Source organism: Astatotilapia calliptera, chromosome 3, assembly GCF_900246225.1.
Source record: "Astatotilapia calliptera chromosome 3, fAstCal1.2, whole genome shotgun sequence".
NCBI classification, from domain to species: domain Eukaryota; kingdom Metazoa; phylum Chordata; class Actinopteri; order Cichliformes; family Cichlidae; genus Astatotilapia; species Astatotilapia calliptera.
Window position 1 is genome coordinate 49,758,945 of NC_039304.1, and position 18,927 is coordinate 49,777,871.

Sequence of the window (18,927 nt, forward strand, 5' to 3'; positions counted from 1 at the left end):
ACATAATGACATCACATGGGGAAGAGTAAAACTAAACACATTGGCTGTGTCCAAATCAATGACTGTAGAAAACATGGACGACGCGACAGCGCCTCCTCCCATTGTGCAAAAATGAAGCCAAACAACCTGCCTGCTGCACAGCTGGCATATGGCACTAACAGGCACATACCTCCCTCTAGTGGTCACATTAAGTTCAAACATGGAAAAAGTGTTGGCTACCTATAACATAGTCCTGGGATCACTTCCGGGCCATTCACCCCCCCCCCCCCCCCCCCCTCACACATTGACCCATGTGACCTCAGTAACTCAGTTGACAGCAGGGTGGGTCATCCACTCTCAGGACCTCCGCCAGCATCACAACCTCACTGGGAGTTAAACACCCGAGACTCTCCATCAGCTTTCAGAACTGAAGAGGTGAAGCGCAGTTTGCTTGTTAACGTGTTGACGCCGTCCAGCCCCACGCACGGGGCGATCCGCTGTAGCTCGTTAACGGAGATTTGCCGTGTTGTGGCGTTAACGTCATTTCAACGAGATTAACGCTGACAGCACTAGTGAGAACACAACGAATATGACTGCACATTGACGCCGACATCATCCTAGTGCAAAGACAAGTGGAAGCAGACAAAAACAACAAGCACGCATGCTACAAACTTTACCCGAGTCATTTAGACAGCCGTTAGCACATGATTCTCCTTATGGGGACCTGATATGTTTAATATGCTGCTGAGAATATAGCCCAGAAGAAGCGTATAGTATAGCTTTTATTTTGGAAAGAGCCATTTCTCTGTAATAAACTCTCTTTTCCAAAGATGAGTGATTTCTTGATCAGATAGATTTATTTTATCCCTTTGTTGTTTCAGCAACATTAAATCTAAAAACTGCACGTTCGAGTTAAAATATATATTTATAATTTTAATAAATGACAAATTAAAAAGGCATGAACATTTTTTTGTATCGAAAAAATATCGAACCGTGACACCAAAGTATCAAACCGAACCGTGAATTTTGTGTATCGTTGCACCCCTAATATATATATATATTAGGGGTGCAACGATATTCGTATCGATATTGAACCGTTCGATACAGTGCTTTCGGTTCAGTACGCATATGTATCGAACAATACAACATTTGTAATTTATTTTATCAATTTTCCTTCTGACGATGCTGTCTGTGTTGAGCGCTCAGTGAATCTGTGTTCGACTACTCCGCCTAGGCTGCACTGTCGAGCGCAGATCCACTGAGCGCTCAACACAGACAGCATCGTCAGAAGGAAGAGCGCAGGGCAAGCTAGCGAGACAGAAGTTAAGCTCTACTTGCAACAGGCAAATTGAACCTCATTCAGATCTGGCGTTTGGAATTATTTTGGTTTTAATGTGACGTATGACCCTGAAGGTAAGCGAGTCATGGACTAAAATAAAACAGTATGTTGGATGTGCCATGCAATGCTCAATTACATGGGTGGGAACTAGTGTGTTAGCGCAGTTAGCTCGTTAACGTGTTGGCCGTCTAGCCCCATGCACGGGGCGATCGGCGGTAGCTCGTTAACGGAGATTTGCCGTGTTGTGGCGTTAAGGTCATTTCAACGAGATTAACCTGAAAGCACTAGTGGGAACACAACGAATATGACTGCACATTTACGCCGACATCATCCTAGTGCAAAGACAAGTGGAAGCAGACAAAAAAAAGCAAGCATGCTACTAACTTTAGCCGAGTCATTTAGACAGCTGTTAGCACATGATTCTCCTTATGCTGCTGAGAATATAGCCCAGAAGAAGCGGATAGTATAGCTTTTATTTTGGAAAGAGCCATTTCTCTGTAATAAACTCTCTTTTCCAAAGATGAGTGATTCCTCAATCAGATACAGGGCTTGCAATATCGCTAGCCCGACGTCCCGGAGCTAGCGATTTTTTCAGTCGGGCTACCAAAATCTATCTCTTCCCTGCCCGTCGGGCTATTGTAGGAAAGATATATGTCAATGCTTTTGCATTCTTTCAGAAATGTAGCTGGGTAATTATGTCATTGGCATTGGTGAGCCACTGTCAATATGTGACATATTGAAGTCGCGTTTGAATTTGCGCTTGTTTTTTTGCTTTCACTTTGCAATCGTGCGAACTGTGTATAGAGAGCGACAGCACTGATCTGTGAGTGATGATCATTTGTGCACCAATTCCTCTGACATCGTCTTATTAATCGTTAGCTTACTATGCAAACATGACAAGTGAAATCTCCCGCAGCTTAAACATGTGAGAGGTTGATCGCACAGAGAATCGCTGAGCTTATGTGAGTGCGTGTGTAAAAGCATTTCAGTTCTGCTGAGCCAAATAAGACAGGTCAGGGTGAAGAAGTGACAGCCAAAGAAAAGCTTACCACAAAACGGAGAAGTTATGACAAATCAGACTATAAGGCAAAAAGAAAGTGCAGCTTTATGGTTTCATGGACAAAAGAATTTCTGTGGCTGCAATATGACGAGCTATATAACCAGGGCTGCACATAAGTGGTCCGCAGGTGCGCATTCGCTGTCAAAATAAAAAACACGCACAAGGGTTAGGGTTAAATTTAAAAACTGTACTTTTGAGTTAAAATATATATTTATAATTTTAATAAATGACAAATTAAAAATGCATGAACATTTTTTTGTATCGAAAAAATATCGAACCGTGACACCAAAGTATCGAACCGAACCGAACCGTGAATTTTGTGTATCGTTGCACCCCTAAAAAATGATATATATATATATATATATATATATATATATATATATATATCATTTTTTTTGGGTGGTTTTGGTTGCATTTTTCAGGATTTATGTTCTAAAACATCTGCAGCTCCATGACACTGAAACAAACCAATTACCATGCAGTACAGCAATTTTACATTTTTTCACATTTAATAATCACTTTTTAGTTTAGAGTCCAGTGCGTATGATTAAAAAAAACTGCTGTTGTTTCAACTGGTCAGTTTCAGTCTTCTGACTCTCCACCTTTGCTTCATGCTCTAATGCAAGTGCAAAATGAACTGTGCAAGATCTTCTTCCTTCCGCCATCAATTTCTCTGGAAATTACAGCAATATTGTCATGTCACAAATTACCATTAAGCATAGTCTCACTACCCGACCCAACACTTTACCTTGGATCTTCTTTTCAGACGTAGTATGTGTGTCTGTGCAAACCTGAGCTTTTTATACCATGACAGAAAGAGGGGTGAATGAGTACTTACTTACTTAAGTACTTACTTAAGTACGGAGGCATAAAGGGGATGATATGATAGTTCTATAAATCTTCTAACATGGTGGAATCAACATGTTGTTTAGTTTATGTTCAAGGGCAGTGTGAGTACCAGTCAAATGTAGTGTGGACGGGGTTGTTGGAGTGCAGTCTGCTCGTGGTCTGATCTGTGGAAAAAGAACAAAGAAAACTGCAATGATCTCCATTCAGTCACTGAAAACATAACAGCATCTGTGTCATCTGCAAACGTCAATGATTTTTCTACCTGCAGACAGAAAAATAAATCACTGAGCCGACACAAAGTATAAATAAATGTAACTCTAGAAACATGGATGAAAACAAGAGAGGACAAAGCAGAAAGAAGAACAGAACACTGAATGTTGTTTAAGGTCAGACTCTGAGGTGAGGTTAAGGTTCTTCTCACCATTTTGGACTAAGTTTAAAGAAGTGACTATTTTACTGTGGACAGGCTCAATTCTCTAACAATATACTACACTCTGCTTTTTAACATGACCACAGAAAGAAAAGGCAAATAAAGGAAACATGTTATAAAGCACACAATCTGATCTATTAACTAAAAAGAGAGAAATTATGTTCATGATAATTGGACTCAAATGCAGGACACATTGGTTTACAGTATTTTTTTTATCAAGTTTAGCCAGAATGTGTAATGGGGAGGGCAAGGAGGTCTCTGAGTTTACAGAGGAGAGGACAGTCCAACAGGCACATGGGTGAAGATCCAAGCAGAGGGGAAGAAGCAAAGGTAAGACCAGAGGTAAGCATGAGGAGCATCAGCAGCAGGTAAATACAAAAAAACAGAGATTCAGAGGCCCGAGCAACTGCACCACTGAAACATTCAGTGAGGAAGTGATTGTCAGTGAATCACACCTGCAGTAATGTCACTGCGGCACATGTGTAAAGCTTAACTCATTTTAAATACTTTATATTGTGTTCAGTTTACAGTAATGCATCATTTTCTGTGAAAGAACCACGGATCTCTAAACAGCTTTCAATTAGCTCAGAAAAAAGGCGGATTTAAAAAGGAAAAATGCCACAGCTCAATTTACCCGTGGCATATTAAAGTGTTTGTGCTACTTTATGTAATTTTTATGTCATTCTTAGTAGGCAAGTTTTAATTATGCCAAATATTACTCTTTTTTTGCGCTTTGGTTATTATTATTTTTTGTAAAGATACAAATATTTGGGGGACCCATGAGACTCCACTCAAAAGCATCTTATTTTTCCTGCCCAGTTTAAAATCATTTGCTTGTCCTAGTGCCAAGTTTATATCCCATTATTTACATTTTTTGGTACTTCTCCCAATATAAAACGCACCTTTGGTTTCATAGACTGATCATCTCTGCAGTTTTATTCCAAGACTGCAGCACCCCTGTTAGCTTGTTGTTTAGTTTGTATTGGCTGTTGTTTGTGATATTTAATCAGTAGGAGTAATAAACTTTGTCTCTTCCTGATGTGTGTCTTTTATCCTGTCGCCATCTGCCCTCGTCTCTTTTCCGTCACCCCCAACCAGTCACAGCAGATGGCTGACAAAACACCTATTGGATCAGTGCCTGTATAACCTACGATGGTGTAACAGCAGGCACGTGCAAGGGGGGCTGGAGGGGCTTGAGCACCCGCCCCTTTCCTGATGGGTGCCCAGAGTGCCCTTTTGTTGAGGCAACTTTTAAAAATTTTTTGCGGAGTCTTGTCTGTGCCCCTCAACAATAATATTTAACTATTAATCATAGTTTTGCTAAATAAAAGGATCTGGCTTGCATCAGTCACATGATCACATTTAACCAACGATCGTCCTTGACGGCAGAACGCGCTGGTTACGAGCCGGGAACGAGCTCACAAAGAGCACGCGCATTTTTAGCGGTCCGGAGCTGTAAGAGAAACACAAGTTAACTCAGAGACACAGACTGATGCGACACAACCAGTAAGTAGGTGTACAGCGTACACTGTAGTGTGTAGCACACAGGAGTATTAGCTTATTACGTACACGTTGGTAAGTTGTCTTGTTGCAACTGACTAACTGAAACAAATGAGCGTGCTGTGTGTGCAACAGGGCGACAAACATTACCTGTCCTTTTATTAACTGCACAGGTAGTGCTGGTCACAGCTGCTGGCTACCTGTGTAAGGCTGTCATGTGTCTGTAGCTCTGTCACCGTTTTAGGGAACATATTTAGTTTTAAAGTAAGTTACATAGCTTTTCCTTCCTTTCTGGAGGGATTATATTCCACTAAAAAACGATCTAATATGCATGTCCACATAATTATGCATTATTATAATTATGATATATTAAAAAACACAAGCTGTATGTAACGTTGGACCCAAGAAATATAAGCTGGAGCGAATTTGACGACAGCCGAACTTTTATTTAATACTGTGCGTTTGTACAGGGACACAGACACTCCCGCTCTCTCTCTGCTGTCATGTCCGCCCTCCTCCTCCGACTGTCACTGCCAACATATAAAGAGACACAATCACTGTCAGATCCCAGCACACCTGTTCACCCCGCCCCTGCACCGCCCCGGGAGCTCACTGCGTCACCCCTCCTCTGCAGCTGGCCAGAGACCACACCCACGCCACACTGTATTTTAAAGAACATACATTAAGAAGCAGATTATATTAGATTTATATTTTAAATAAGACAAAATTTGGATTTTACAGCAGTAAAATTATTGTATCTCTACAGTTTAAAAATGTAATAAGCTTTGCCCTGCACAGAGTGGATAGTGAAACAAATGGAATCATCATAAATACATTATTTCATATTTATTACTTCCCCCTCCTCTTTGCTTTATTATTGTAGCTCTAGTAATAAATAATAATGTAAGGATTCTGGATCAGCACCGAGATGCCCAAAGTATATACAGTATTCTGAAGGTCTAAAATGTCACTGTGTGTGTGTGCATGTGTTTGTTTTATGTATATGGATTATTTTTAATTATTACTCATGATATGACATTGTCCAGACAGAATTTTATTGGAATTCCACGTGAAAGACCAACACAAAGTGGTGCACACGTGAGAAGTGGAACGGAAATCATACATGATTCCAAACATTTTTTACAAATAAATAACTGCAAAGTGGGGTGTGCATAATTATTCAGCCCCCTGAGTCAATACTTTGTAGAACCACCTTTTGCTGCAATTACCGCTGCCAGTCTTTTAGGGTCTGTCTCTACCAGCTTTGCACATCTACAGACTGAAATCTTTGCCCATTCTTCTTTGCAAAACAGCTCCAGCTCAGTCAGATTAGATGGACAGCGTTTGTGATCAGCAGTTTTCAGATCTTGCCACAGATTCTCGATTGGATTTAGATCTGGACTTTGACTGGGCCATTCTAACACATGGATATGTTTTGTTTTAAACCATTCCATTGTTGCCCTGGCTTTATGTTTAGGGTCGTTGTCCTGCTGGAAGGTGAACCTCCGCCCCAGTCTCAAGTCTTTTGCAGACTCCAAGAGGTTTTCTTCCAAGATTGCCCTGTATTTGGCTCCATCCATCTTCCCATCAACTCTGACCAGCTTCCTGTCCCTGCTGAAGAGAAGCACCCCCAGAGCATGATGCTGCCACCACCATATCTGACAGTGGGGATGGTGTGTTCAGAGTGAGGTGCAGTGTTAGTTTTCCGCCACACATAGAGTTTTGCATTTTGGCCAAAAAGTTACATTTTGGTCTCATCTGACCAGAGCACCTTCTTCCACATGTTTGCTGTGTCCCCTACATGTTTGCTGTGTCCCCCACATGTTTGCTGTGTCCCCCACATGTTTGCTGTGTCCCCTACATGTTTGCTGTGTCCCCCACATGTTTGCTGTGTCCCCCACATGTTTGCTGTGTCCCCCACATGGCTTGTAGCAAACTGCAAACGGGACTTCTTATGGTTTGCTGTTAACAACGGCTTTCTTCTTGCCACTCTTCCATAAAGGCCAACTTTGTGCAGTGCACGACTAATAGTTGTCCTATGGACAGATTCCCCCACCTGAGCTGTAGATCTCTGCAGCTCGTCCAGAGTCACCATGGGCCTCTTGGCTGCATTTCTGATCAGCGCTCTCCTTGTTCGGCCTGTGAGTTTAGGTGGACGGCCTTGTCTTGGTAGGTTTACAGTTGTGCCGTACTCCTTCCATTTCTGAATGATGGCTTGAACAGTGCTCCGTGGGATGTTCAAGGCTTGGGAAATCTTTTTGTAGCTTACGCCTGCTTTAAATTTCTCAATAACTTTATCCCTGACCTGTCTGGTGTGTTCTTTGGACTTCATGGTGTTGTTGCTCCCAATATTCTCTTAGACAACCTCTGAGGCCGTCACAGAGCAGCTGTATTTGTACTGACATTAGATTACACACAGGTGCACTCTATTTAGTCATTAGCACTCATCAGGCAACGTCTATGGGCAACTGACTGCACTCAGACCAAAGGGGGCTGAATAATTACGCACACCCCACTTTGCAGTTATTTGTAAAAAATGTTTGGAATCATGTATGATTTCCGTTCCACTTCTCACGTGGTCACCACTTTGTGTTGGTCTTTCACGTGGAATTCCAATAAAACTGATTCATGTTTGCGGCTGTAATGTGACAAAATGTGGAAAAGTTCAAGGGGCCCGAATACTTTTGCTGTATTTAGCAACCAAGACTCTTCAGCATACTCTTGTATTGCTTATAAGACTGTTCACTGCATCTGGAGGAGTGCTTGGAGTGGAAGGGTCAGAGATTAATTCATTCTCTGAAAAGCATTGAACACTAGCTTTCTCACCTAAGTGGTCAGAGAAGAAAGAAACAAAAAAGGACAGCTGTGGTTTATTGAACTGCAGTGGGAAGGGTGGTCAACCAAGTGTCATGTTACACATGAAAAATAGAAGTTCATCTTCAAGTTATACCATGTCAGTGACCTTCATGGTTCCTACATTCACATTGGATTTTCTAAAACAACACGTGCTGATTAATTTTATGAACGGCTGATAATCATGGACATTCACTTGTTTATCTCTTTGTAGTCTTGTACCTTGTAAAAGTTGTAAAGATTACTTTATGCATTTTGTCGCTTAGAGTATTTTTGCTCTGAGTTATTAGAGGAATTCCATAATCAAAGGCAATTACTTCCTCAGTGCCAAAAACTTCCAGATATGTTCTTTCACAGCTGCTTAAACATCTGTATCTGAGCACACATTTTGATATTTGTCCTCTAAGCTCTGGTCAGTTGGTGGAAACACACATGCTCATGTTTTACTATCAGTTGACAATCATTGATACTCACTTGTTCTTCTCCTTGTACTGCATCTGAAAGTCATAAAGATTACATTAGTCACTGATTCACTAGAATAAGGTTGAATCTAATGCTACAGTGACCTCCCCTCTGTACTGTGTAATATAAAAGTCAGTCAGGTTTGCAGATGACACACAGATACTGTTGAGTTTTCACTGACAGAATGGAGATCACGCTGAAGTTCTCGCTGTTGCTTCTGGTCTGCTCTGTTTCCACAAATCAGACAGAGGCAGATAATGAAATTCTTGACCAGCAGATTTCAAACCAACAACCCTGTCCACAGGAAATCCATGCTGTGCTCAGAGAGCTGACTGCCTCAGTGGCTGAACAGAAAGTGGAAATCAGGACCTTAAAACAAGAGAATAAAGGTAGAGTATGATGTCAGGTAGTGAGAAAAATGACAGCATGAGGAAACCTTCATATGAGCCCCTGTTACAGAGATATCAATGTCACTTCATGAATCTATCACTAACGTTTCTCATTAATTTTTTTATTTTTATTATTTATTCATTATTTATTCAATAATCTAACCTACTAAAAATGAAAAGATTCAAATGATGCAGATAAATAAAATTCATATTGACTTATTTATGTTCTTTTCTGTCAGACCATGTCGCAAAACTGAAAGACCTGGAAATGCAGAACGTTGAACTTCAGAGACAGAGGTCTGAAATTGACAAACTTAAACAGCAACAAATAATAAATAAATAAATAAACTTTATTTATAAAGCACACTAAAAAAACAAGGGTATACCAAGGTGCTTGACAAAAATAAAATAGGAAAAGGGAGATGGGAGGGAAAAGAGAAAGGACCTGGCACGTATCAATTATAAAAACCATCATAAGATATAAAAGTAGTTCACAAGCATAAAAAATGTACCAGCGCACACAAGTGTTAACTGGGTGGAAAGGCAAGATTAAAGAAATAAGTCTTAAGCCGTGATTTAAACAGTGGCATAGAGTCAGACGCCCGGATAGCGACAGGAAGGTTGTTCCATAAGACCGGGGCAGCTACAGCAAACGCGCGGTCACTGCGAGACTTCAGCCGAGAACGAGGTTGCTCCAGAAGAATTTGGGTAGCAGAGCTAAGTGCTCTGACAGGAGTGTGTAACCTGAGAAGCTCATTGAGGTAGCTCGGCGCAAAGTTATTAATGGTTTTGTAGGTGAAAAGTAATATTTTAAATTGAATACGGTATTTAATTGGAAGCCAGTGCAAGCCAGCAAGAACAGGAGTGATGGAAGAAAACTTCCTGCTACCTGTCAAAAGGCGTGCCGCCGCATTCTGGACAGTCTGCAATCTAACGAGAAGGGTGGAGGAAAGGCCAATGTAAAGAGAGTTGCAGTTCATATCCAGAATCGGATTCTTTTGGTTATTACCCAAAGCTCGTGACCATAGGTGAAGGTGGGGACAAACTGATAGGAAAGAGCTCCTGCCAGCCACACAGCCACCTGCGACAATCACAGACATTTATCTACCGGCTTGACTGGCGGCTGCAAAACATTGCAAGATAATCTTGGTCAGGTATTCTTCCAGTCCACAACTTTACCACGAGTGTTGTTATATCAATTTAATTGTCCCACAAGGGGAAACTTGGGTGTAACAGCAGCAAGAAAACACATATACAAACAAACAGTACACATGACACAGAACAGAAACATACACAATTCTTACATATTTACATGAAGGACAATGGTTACCAAAAACTGAGTACCATACTGTTGTTAAATTAAATAAAATTAAATACAGATAAGAGGCAACCCTGGTTGTAGTGTGAATCGGTTGATAAAACAGTGCACGATACAGCGCTGATGTAAACATCTGTGTTTGTTGGGAGCAGTTCAGATTGTACAGTCTGACAGCTGCAGGGAGGAAGGACCTGCGGAAACGCTCCTTCATGCATCGAGGATGCAGCAGTCTGTCACTGAAGCAGCTCTGCAGTTCAGCAACATCTACATGCATGGGGCGGGAGATAAACTGCTGCTCCAACATACCACACTGTGAAAAATGACAGATGCCACCACAGAGTCATAGAAGGTCTTTAAAAGCGCTCCCTGGACTCCAAATGACCTCAGCCGCCTCAGCAGGTAGAGTCTGCTCTGACCCTTCCTGTAAAGAGCATCATCCCTGTACTTATACTTTTGTGTTGCTCTCTCATCACATCTTCATTATTCTCATCACTGCTTAAAACAACACACATCTTTTTTTAACTGTCCTTTCTCCAAAACAGAAAGTGGCATTACAGTTGTTTCAGGCTGAGAGACACAAAACGCTCTTCGTATTATCATTCATATATCATCCACACAACTATTTTATTTATTTTTGTCCACTGGGCAGGTGACCTGCAGAATCATGTCTGCCCCAGCTGGATACCTTTTCACACACACCGTGACGTCAGACACACTCACAGTCACTTCATTCGTCAGACTTCTTTTAAGTTTGCAGCAGGCAACGCGACTGAGTATTGTGTCAAGATAAGTAGGAAGACCACGCTATAATGGACAGTTGAAGGAAAAGGTCAAATTTACAGGGAATCTTTTTGTTTTGTTTTTGGACAGAAAGATGAGAGTTTGATGTGTACATGGCTGTGAACAAAAATATAAATGTGGTGGATCATAAATTTGATTAGTTTTGAAGTTGTACATCTCTGTTCCTTACATTTCATGTCATGCCCTTATTAATGTTTTATTTGTTGCTTTGACTGTTTTCGAATAGAATATGCAGTGGGAATATAGAGGGAGATAAGTAGTGAAAGTTTTGCCTGGGTTGATTGTGCGTCGATCCATTGTTAATGCCTCAGGGCTCCAGTAGGTGGGTTCGCGCGCTTCCTCCTTCACTCAATACAGACGAGTGAGAGTGAGAGCTGCGTGTCTGTGCCGCTCTTTCACCTCTCCTCACTATTTCCCCTGTTTAAGGGCACAACATAAACACTGAGGCTTCAAAATGCAGCATCTACAACACTGTCACTCTGCCTCCACCATGGAGACCGTCTCCATGGTGATGAGTACAACTGGCAGCTGAAACTGTTGTGAACTTCTCCATGAGTCATATTTCCTGTTTCAGAGCTGCTGATTGGCTCTTTGGGCCCTTTACCTTCAGGAGGTCATGGACGAAGCACTGAAGTCGTTTATCACGTAAAAAATATTTTTAGTTTATAATAATTTGATAAATAATAAAATATTAATAAAAACTGGAGGTTTTTTTAGAACTTAGATTTTAAGCTATTTATGCCTTTTTTTGCTCTTTTTTAAACTTATTCCCTTTAAACTGTATTTATTCTTTTTAAAATATATTGGTTATTGCACTGTAGAGGCTGCTGAGGAACAGTATTTCGTTTCAGGCTGTGTAACACGAAATGACAATAACCAATAAAGTCTTGAGAGCTGCCATCATTGTTCCAGCAGGAGGCAGTAAAACACCAAACTGCACCTGTTGTGCTGAAAAGGTGTGAGCATGTGCAGCAACCCAGTAAGTTACCTGAATATCTCTCTCTCTCTCTCACACACACACACACAGTACTGATACTAATGACTCGCTCTCAGATCTATTTGGGTTTAATGTCAGGGTATATTTGTGGATGAAAGTTTTGTAGGACACATGATGTGGACAGTCTGGTAATCCCAGAATATTTTAATGTAAGAAAACTCCAGACAGCTCTGGAGAAAGTTTCAGAGTAAAAGCCCTGGAGTGTTTTACATGTTATTCTGTTGGATTAAATCTGACGGAGCTGATTCATAAACACTTCACTGCCAGGTATCAGGTGACCTGCAGAGACTGATCCTACAAACACTCAGAAACAGAGTAAACCAAACTGCACCACAGTGATCAGACGAAACCTTCCTGACATGAACACAGCTCCTCAGTAAAAACTGTGAACCAGCAGAGAGACTACACCCAGCACCATACACCACCTCTCTGACACAGTACACCCTCGGGCAGGTGGTGTCCCCATAAACAGTGTGAGAAGCTCTGATTATTTACTATGTTCAAACAAACTGAGTGTCCACAAACGTCTGAGCTCACAGTGAGAGCTGCTGGCACAGTTTGGAGGTGTTCTGCCCCCTGCTGGACACACAGAGCTACAACATGAGGATCAGAGGAGGCTGGTGCTGCTTCACCTTTAGACACAAGAAGGAGGTCAAAAAATGTAGAAACAGAGATTGTTTTTAAACCTGTAAAGGAGGAAATCCTGACGAACCAATCCACAGCCAGAAAAGAAGTCTAACTCTGTGCTGCTCCAATCAGGAATCAGCTCTGTTACTGTGTGAGTGTGTAAAGTCACAGAGTAGCTGGTTTCAAATGTATCTATAAAGTTTATTCACATTTTATTTAGGCTTCAAAAAGTTTATTTCTTTGGACTTTGTTCACTTAGCGCCACCTGGAGGACAGTCAGCTCCCTGCAGCAGCTCTGGAGGACTGTTAACTGATGAAGAGCTCGGACTGCACAGCCTGCTTCATCACCGACTTCTTTAAATAAACATGACCACGATCAGTCGCAGCACCTCAGACAAACGTTTGTTACACAGCAGCCGCCTTCACACCGACTGAGCTCCATCACAGCTTCAGAGCTCAGCTTACTAAAGTCAAAGTTTATTTCCTCTCAGGTTTCTTACTTTCAGTAAAGTTTCACTGTTAGAGCCCTGACCAGCATCCTGCAGCATCTGGAGCAGCTGTGTGGTGCTGTCATGGCAATAAGGATCCAAATCTGTGGGATGTTTCCAGCAGGGGTTATAACCTGCAGCCAGCAAGGTGTGCCTAATAAAGTGGCCGTATTTATGTCACAGTGCAGCAGCATCAGAAAACGGTGGTTTACATCTCTGTTACAGGAAACCTGAAGAGTTAAAACACAAGACAAGAAAATCTAAACGTTACACAAAGAACATAAAAGAAGTAAACTTCATAAAAACTTCACAAATGATGCTTTAAATGAAAAATAAATCCCTGTAAATAATTCAACAGGTCACATGTTAGAACCACCTTAACTAAACTCTGTAGCCGGTCACTGTGGTTTGTCCCAGCAGCTCTTAGGAAACAAACTGCTAACTTCAGTGTCAGCACACACTGTTAGTAAACTATGCAACACTGAATTCAGGTTTCAGTTGTGTTAAGTTGTGAAGTTGTGATGAAAGTCTTCTTACTGACACAGGTAGGATGGTCAGGCGTCCTCTGTTCCTTCACCGTTCATGAACTGTCACTTATAAAATGCTGCCAAACATCAACTACACTCAATAACTAAACGTGTGCAGGTTAAAGTGATGGACGCCCAGATCTGCACTCCAAATACAAACAGACTAAAGGTGTTTCCTCCAGAAACAAAGACAATATTTACAAAGGTCTCACAGGTAAATTGTGAGCGATCACAGCAGCATCTCATCCTGACTAACAGCTTTTAGATGCAGGGAGAGCGTCGTGGTTCAGAGGTGGTTCAGCAGATGATGAAGGCCTTTCTGTTGCATTGTGTAGTGCTGTGGAGGCCATGATGGTCGACTGGGTCTGCTTCTACTGAACTCACAAACACTTCTGAGGTATTTACACCTGAAGCCTCATTGAATGTGAGTCAGAAACAAACGGCTCAGCTGTGATTAATGGATGTTTCCCTGCATTTCTATTTTCACACAGTTTATTTCTTACAGCAGGAAAACTGAACAGAATGTATGTAAGAGGTCAGAGTGAGGATGACGTCACTTAATACAGGAAATACATGTTTGTCTGTTTTGATGATGAAGGACTTCTTCAGCTCTGTAAACAGCTACACTTGAGAGGACAGAGGTGATTTCATGGATCAATAACAATGTGTTTATCAGCTTTCATCATCGCAGTGCAGACATGACGTCAGATCTATCAGAGTGAAGGCCGTCTCTCTGATGACGTCACAGAGCAGAGTCCTTCTGTCCAATAAAGGATCTCAGATCAGCTGCTGCCATCTTGTGGCCACAGTTGGTTACTGTCTCTGAAAGTTGTCTCATGTTTCCTGTTGTCCTGCTAACAAAGGCTGGAGCTCATCATGCTGAGAGGGCAGCAGCATTTTGTGGCTCTTCACACATGTTCATTATATTCTGATGATCCTGGATGGAGACAAACTACAGATAAGTGTGTTCAGCCCAACTAGTTTATCTCATTACAGCAGTTTGATGTTTCCCTTTGAATCCCCCTGAAGATCCTGACAGTGAAGCACGTACATAATACTCCAGCCTTTCAACTCTGAGCTTATTTAGTTCTATTAATACACTGAAATCTCATTTGTGTCATGAAGAAAGTCTTTAATCAAACAGAATTCAAAGATCAGAAACATTTCATATATGGAGTTAAACATGAATCATTGTTTCAACAACATATTTATTGTTGTCATAAACAGACAAGAAGACAACAACAAACTGCTCCTCCCATTCAACACATGTCAGTCCATATCCCAGCAAACTAAATCATCTCCATTTACACATCAAATAGAAACATGAATCACTTGTAATGATTAGAAACTTGATAGAATTTCAAATCTAGTTTGGGGAGTCATTCAGTGAGAAACAGTGAAATGATTTTCCATGTGAAAAGGTGGACAGCAGAAACAGAAAGAAAGAGTGAAACTAAAAGAGAAACAAAGAGCTTTGGAACAACGAGGCAGCAGGAGGACAGCTGCAGTTTAACAGCTTCAACTCACTGACAGGAAACAACATTAGAAACATCATCATCCTCAACTCATCTGCTGCACTGACACTGACACCTTCAACGGACACACCTTCACTTTACCACCATCAACAGTGCGAATATATGGAAACATCCTGTGAGTGAAAGTGTGTGTGAAGGTGTGTATGTGTGTGTTAGTATCAGGATCAGAGAACGACAGCTTTCCTCTGTTCCAGTCCAGATTCACTCTGATCCTCTGGAGCTTCTTCTCTACTGAGAGAGCAGTGACAGCTGATGGTGAGAGTGCTGAGTATTTACCTTTATAGAACTGTATTCTCCATAATCCAGACCGTATGCTTCCCTTCCTCTGCACAGACTCTGCTAACACACCCAGTCCCCACCGTGTACAGTCTCCAACTTCAACATCCCAGCTGTGAGTCCCTGAGTTAAAGCCCTCAGAGCCCAGGACAGAGCAGAACCAATCAAACCTCTCTGGATTATCAGGAAGCTGCTGCCTCTCTCCTCCTGGTCTCACACTGGTCAGATCTTCAGACAGGATGAGTTTTGGATAAGCAGTGTTTGGGTCCAGAATGACAGGAGTGTAGGAGACCATGTCCTTCATGTTGTTCCAGATGTTGAAGGTCAGGTTGCCCAGGTGTTTGGCCTGGTCTATCAGAGCTCCTGAGGGCAGCTGTGGATCATCCAGCAGGGGGCAGCGCTGGACTCTTTCCACTGCAGCCTTGTAGTTGTGCAGGAATGAGACGTCTTCAGCTCTCAGCTCCTCCTCTGTGGCTCTGACTGTGTCTGAAAGAGCTGCTATCTCTCTGCTCAGAGCCTCCATCTTCTCCTTCATCATCCCACTCTTCTGCTCCTCTTCCTCCCTCAGTGCAGCCAGCCTGGCCTCCTCTTCCTCTGCTAGAAACTGGTGAAGCTTCTTAAACTGCTCCTTAATCTGCCTCTCTGTGTGTCGGGCCTGGACCTTAATGTGTTCTGCTGTTTGATCAAACTTCACTTGAACTTCTTCACAAACCTTTAACTTCTTCTTTAAGGGCTCCAGAGTTTCCTGAAGTTCCTTCTTGTGTTGTTGTGCAGCTTCATCGATGGGTCTGAATCTGTGATTGGTGTGTTTTTCTGAGGCACAGCAGACGACACACACTGGCTGCTGATGGTCCAGACAGAAGAGTTTGAGTTTCTCAGAGTGCAGACTGCAGAGAGCCTCTGAAGCTCTCTGATCTCTCTCCTGTAAGAACGACTCACACAGGTTCTTTAAAGCTCGGTTTAAAGGTGGATCATAAACTGATCTTTCCTTACAAACTGGACACTCGTGTGTTGGTCTCTCTCTCCACCATCTCTTCAGACAGTCTTTACAGAAGCTGTGGCTACATGACAGAAGAACAGGATCTCTGAAGACCTCCTGACAGACCGGACAGCAGAGATCCTCCTCTGATCTGGAAGCCATTGAGTCTGTGAGTGAAGCTGAAAACAGCAGACAGGAAGTACAGTCAGTCCTGGCTCCCCTCCCTCCTCTACCACCTTCACTGAAACTTCCTTTGAGTCGTGTTTTTGCTCAAACTCACATTCAGTGTGTGGAGCGTCAGCAGCTTGAAGCAGCAGTGTTGGAGTTTTCCACTTTTCTCTCCTGTAGCTGGACTCACTCAGAGGAAGCTGCTAGTTTGGTCTGAGCTCAGTCTGATCGTCTGTGCGTCTCTCTGCACTGAGGACGAAGAACTTCCTGTTTCCTGGTTTGTCACATTTGAGTGACGTGAGGGGAGGAGAAAATGTTGCTGTTTGACTTTTAACTAAGGTGTGTTTCACTCCAAAGTTCAGACATTAACCTGCCAGAAGTTGTAAAAGTTACTAATAAAGAGCTTTTATCTCATTTCACATGTTGTCCACAATCTCCTCGTGATTACCTCTGGAAAGCCCCGTGGCACAGCTCTCCATCCAGTGCAGCTTTATGGTCATTGCTGTTGTTCCAGAATCTTCTCATGATGACCAGTAGGTCCCCAAACAGCATGACCTTTGACCTCAACCCCTGCCTGGGCTGTCAGCTATGGTCCCTACTTCTCGCTGGGTCTCTGAAGATTTCTCAGGAGATTCCACCCTTGGGATCATTTCTTCCAGCAATGCTCTGCTGCACCTGCATCTCCTCACTAGAGGAAAAACTTCTATTTGGAAAACATGTCAACCATCATCAAACCAAAATTTCCTTTCAGTTCAGTGAACTTCACTTATCAAAAAATATAATCATTATTTATTAATTATATTATTGGTTTATCACGTTTTCACTTTCACTTATAGGCCATCAAAGTGTTTTTTATCTTTACCCAAATAATTGGAGCAGAACTTGTTCCATATTCAGTTTTTCAGCAAAACGTGTTTGAGAAAAGATTCATTCTTATATCTGGAGGAATAAATATATTTCAATAAATATTAACATTAGCCTGCGACTTTGTTCCAGTTTTGAATTTTGGCCCACTGTGTATTTGAGTTTGACACCCCTGATCCATAGCTGGCGATTTTTTGTTTTTATGGGCCGATGGATTTTTTTTTTTTTAGGAAGGGTATATATAATGAAAGGTGTTGGATTGGCCAATTGGTCATGATCGACTCTGGGCTGGACCAATTACAGCCGAGGAGGCCGGATGCACCCTCCCCCTTGTTTAGCAATCACGTGATTTTCGCGCATTGCATGCCAGGAACTCGTGGCAAAACAATCCAAGTACCGCATCAAATGCAAGCATTTGCAGCACCGCAAAACGTTCATTCTCCGGTTCCAATACCTTCTTGTTTTTTCTTTGCCGCACAAAAAAGTCTCGACGAAAAGACAAAGAAAAGATACGAGGAAAAAATCAAAGGAGTGAAAGGGTCAGACCCTTACGAGCACACAGAGGGACCAAAGACGTCAGCGTGCTGCCCAACTTTCACCACGCTCATATTTATAATCATACGGTTCTTGGAGTGAGTGCACACACTCATGAAGTTTAGTAACTTCAGGTCACTGCAACAAGCCCAGGTACAGTTTACCGACGGATGTGTGCAGGACCTTGAAATGCACCGTGTAGAAAGTAAAGACCATCGTACGAACAAAGGTAAGTTTACCAGTCTCACAAATCGTCGTCATAAATACACATTCGTTAACCGTTTATTAATATTGTGGAGGTATGTAACAACGACAGGAGAGGTCTCAGTGTCTCACTCCAACCACTTTATTAACTGACAGAACTTCACATATAGTCAGCGCCAAAATCTCCACCCCCACACTTCCCTTCAACTTGTGTGTGAGTGGAGCCACCTGGTGGTCCGCCACACATACCCCCCCTTGAACACACAGTCAGGTCTCCATTCAGTCCAGGACCCTGGGTCTAAGCAAACAACCCGCACGACTGAACCTGGGAGGGAGAGAACAGGCAGAGGAAGGTCCATCCTGTGAACGAGGCTGGTGAAGGCGAGCAGGAAAGGCAGGAGGAGGCTCAAACGTTGGTGGTCCGGGGGTAGTCCTGGGGGGAAAACCAGAGACTGTCAACCCCAGCGCAGGAGGTCGGCCACGGCGAGGGGCCTGGGCCGGCACTACATCACTGTCCAGAAGAACATGTGCTGGTTTAAGTCTGTCAACACACACAGTCTCCCTTCGACCCCCAAAATCCAAAACAAAATGTTTCTGGCCCGGTTCAATAACCCTGAACGGGCCGTCATACAGCGGCCGCAGCGGTGTCCTGTGGGCATCGTGCCTGACAAAAACAAACTTAGCAGTCTCTAAAGTCTTTGGAACAAAGGTGTCAGGCACGCAATGGTGCACCGGACCAGGAACCCGA

The 18,927-nt window shown here is 42.5% G+C and overlaps 1 protein-coding gene and 1 pseudogene across 1 annotated transcript; one reads left to right on the forward strand and one right to left on the reverse strand.

Moving 5' to 3' along the window:
- LOC113015543 (neural cell adhesion molecule 2-like) overlaps positions 1–18,927 on the forward strand; it is a 298,755-nt pseudogene that overhangs the window by 206,459 nt on the left and 73,369 nt on the right.
- LOC113019745 (nuclear factor 7, ovary-like) lies at positions 15,160–16,592 on the reverse strand. The gene has a single exon (XM_026163565.1). It carries the CDS (start codon positions 16,569–16,571, stop codon positions 15,180–15,182), a length of 1,392 nt encoding a protein of 463 aa, XP_026019350.1. The 5' UTR covers positions 16,572–16,592; the 3' UTR covers positions 15,160–15,179.

Excerpts from the sequence above, each read along its gene's own strand:
- LOC113019745 (XM_026163565.1), bottom strand. The coding sequence starts at position 16,571 with ATGGCTTCCAGATCAGAGGAGGATCTCTGCTGTCCGGTCTGTCAGGAG.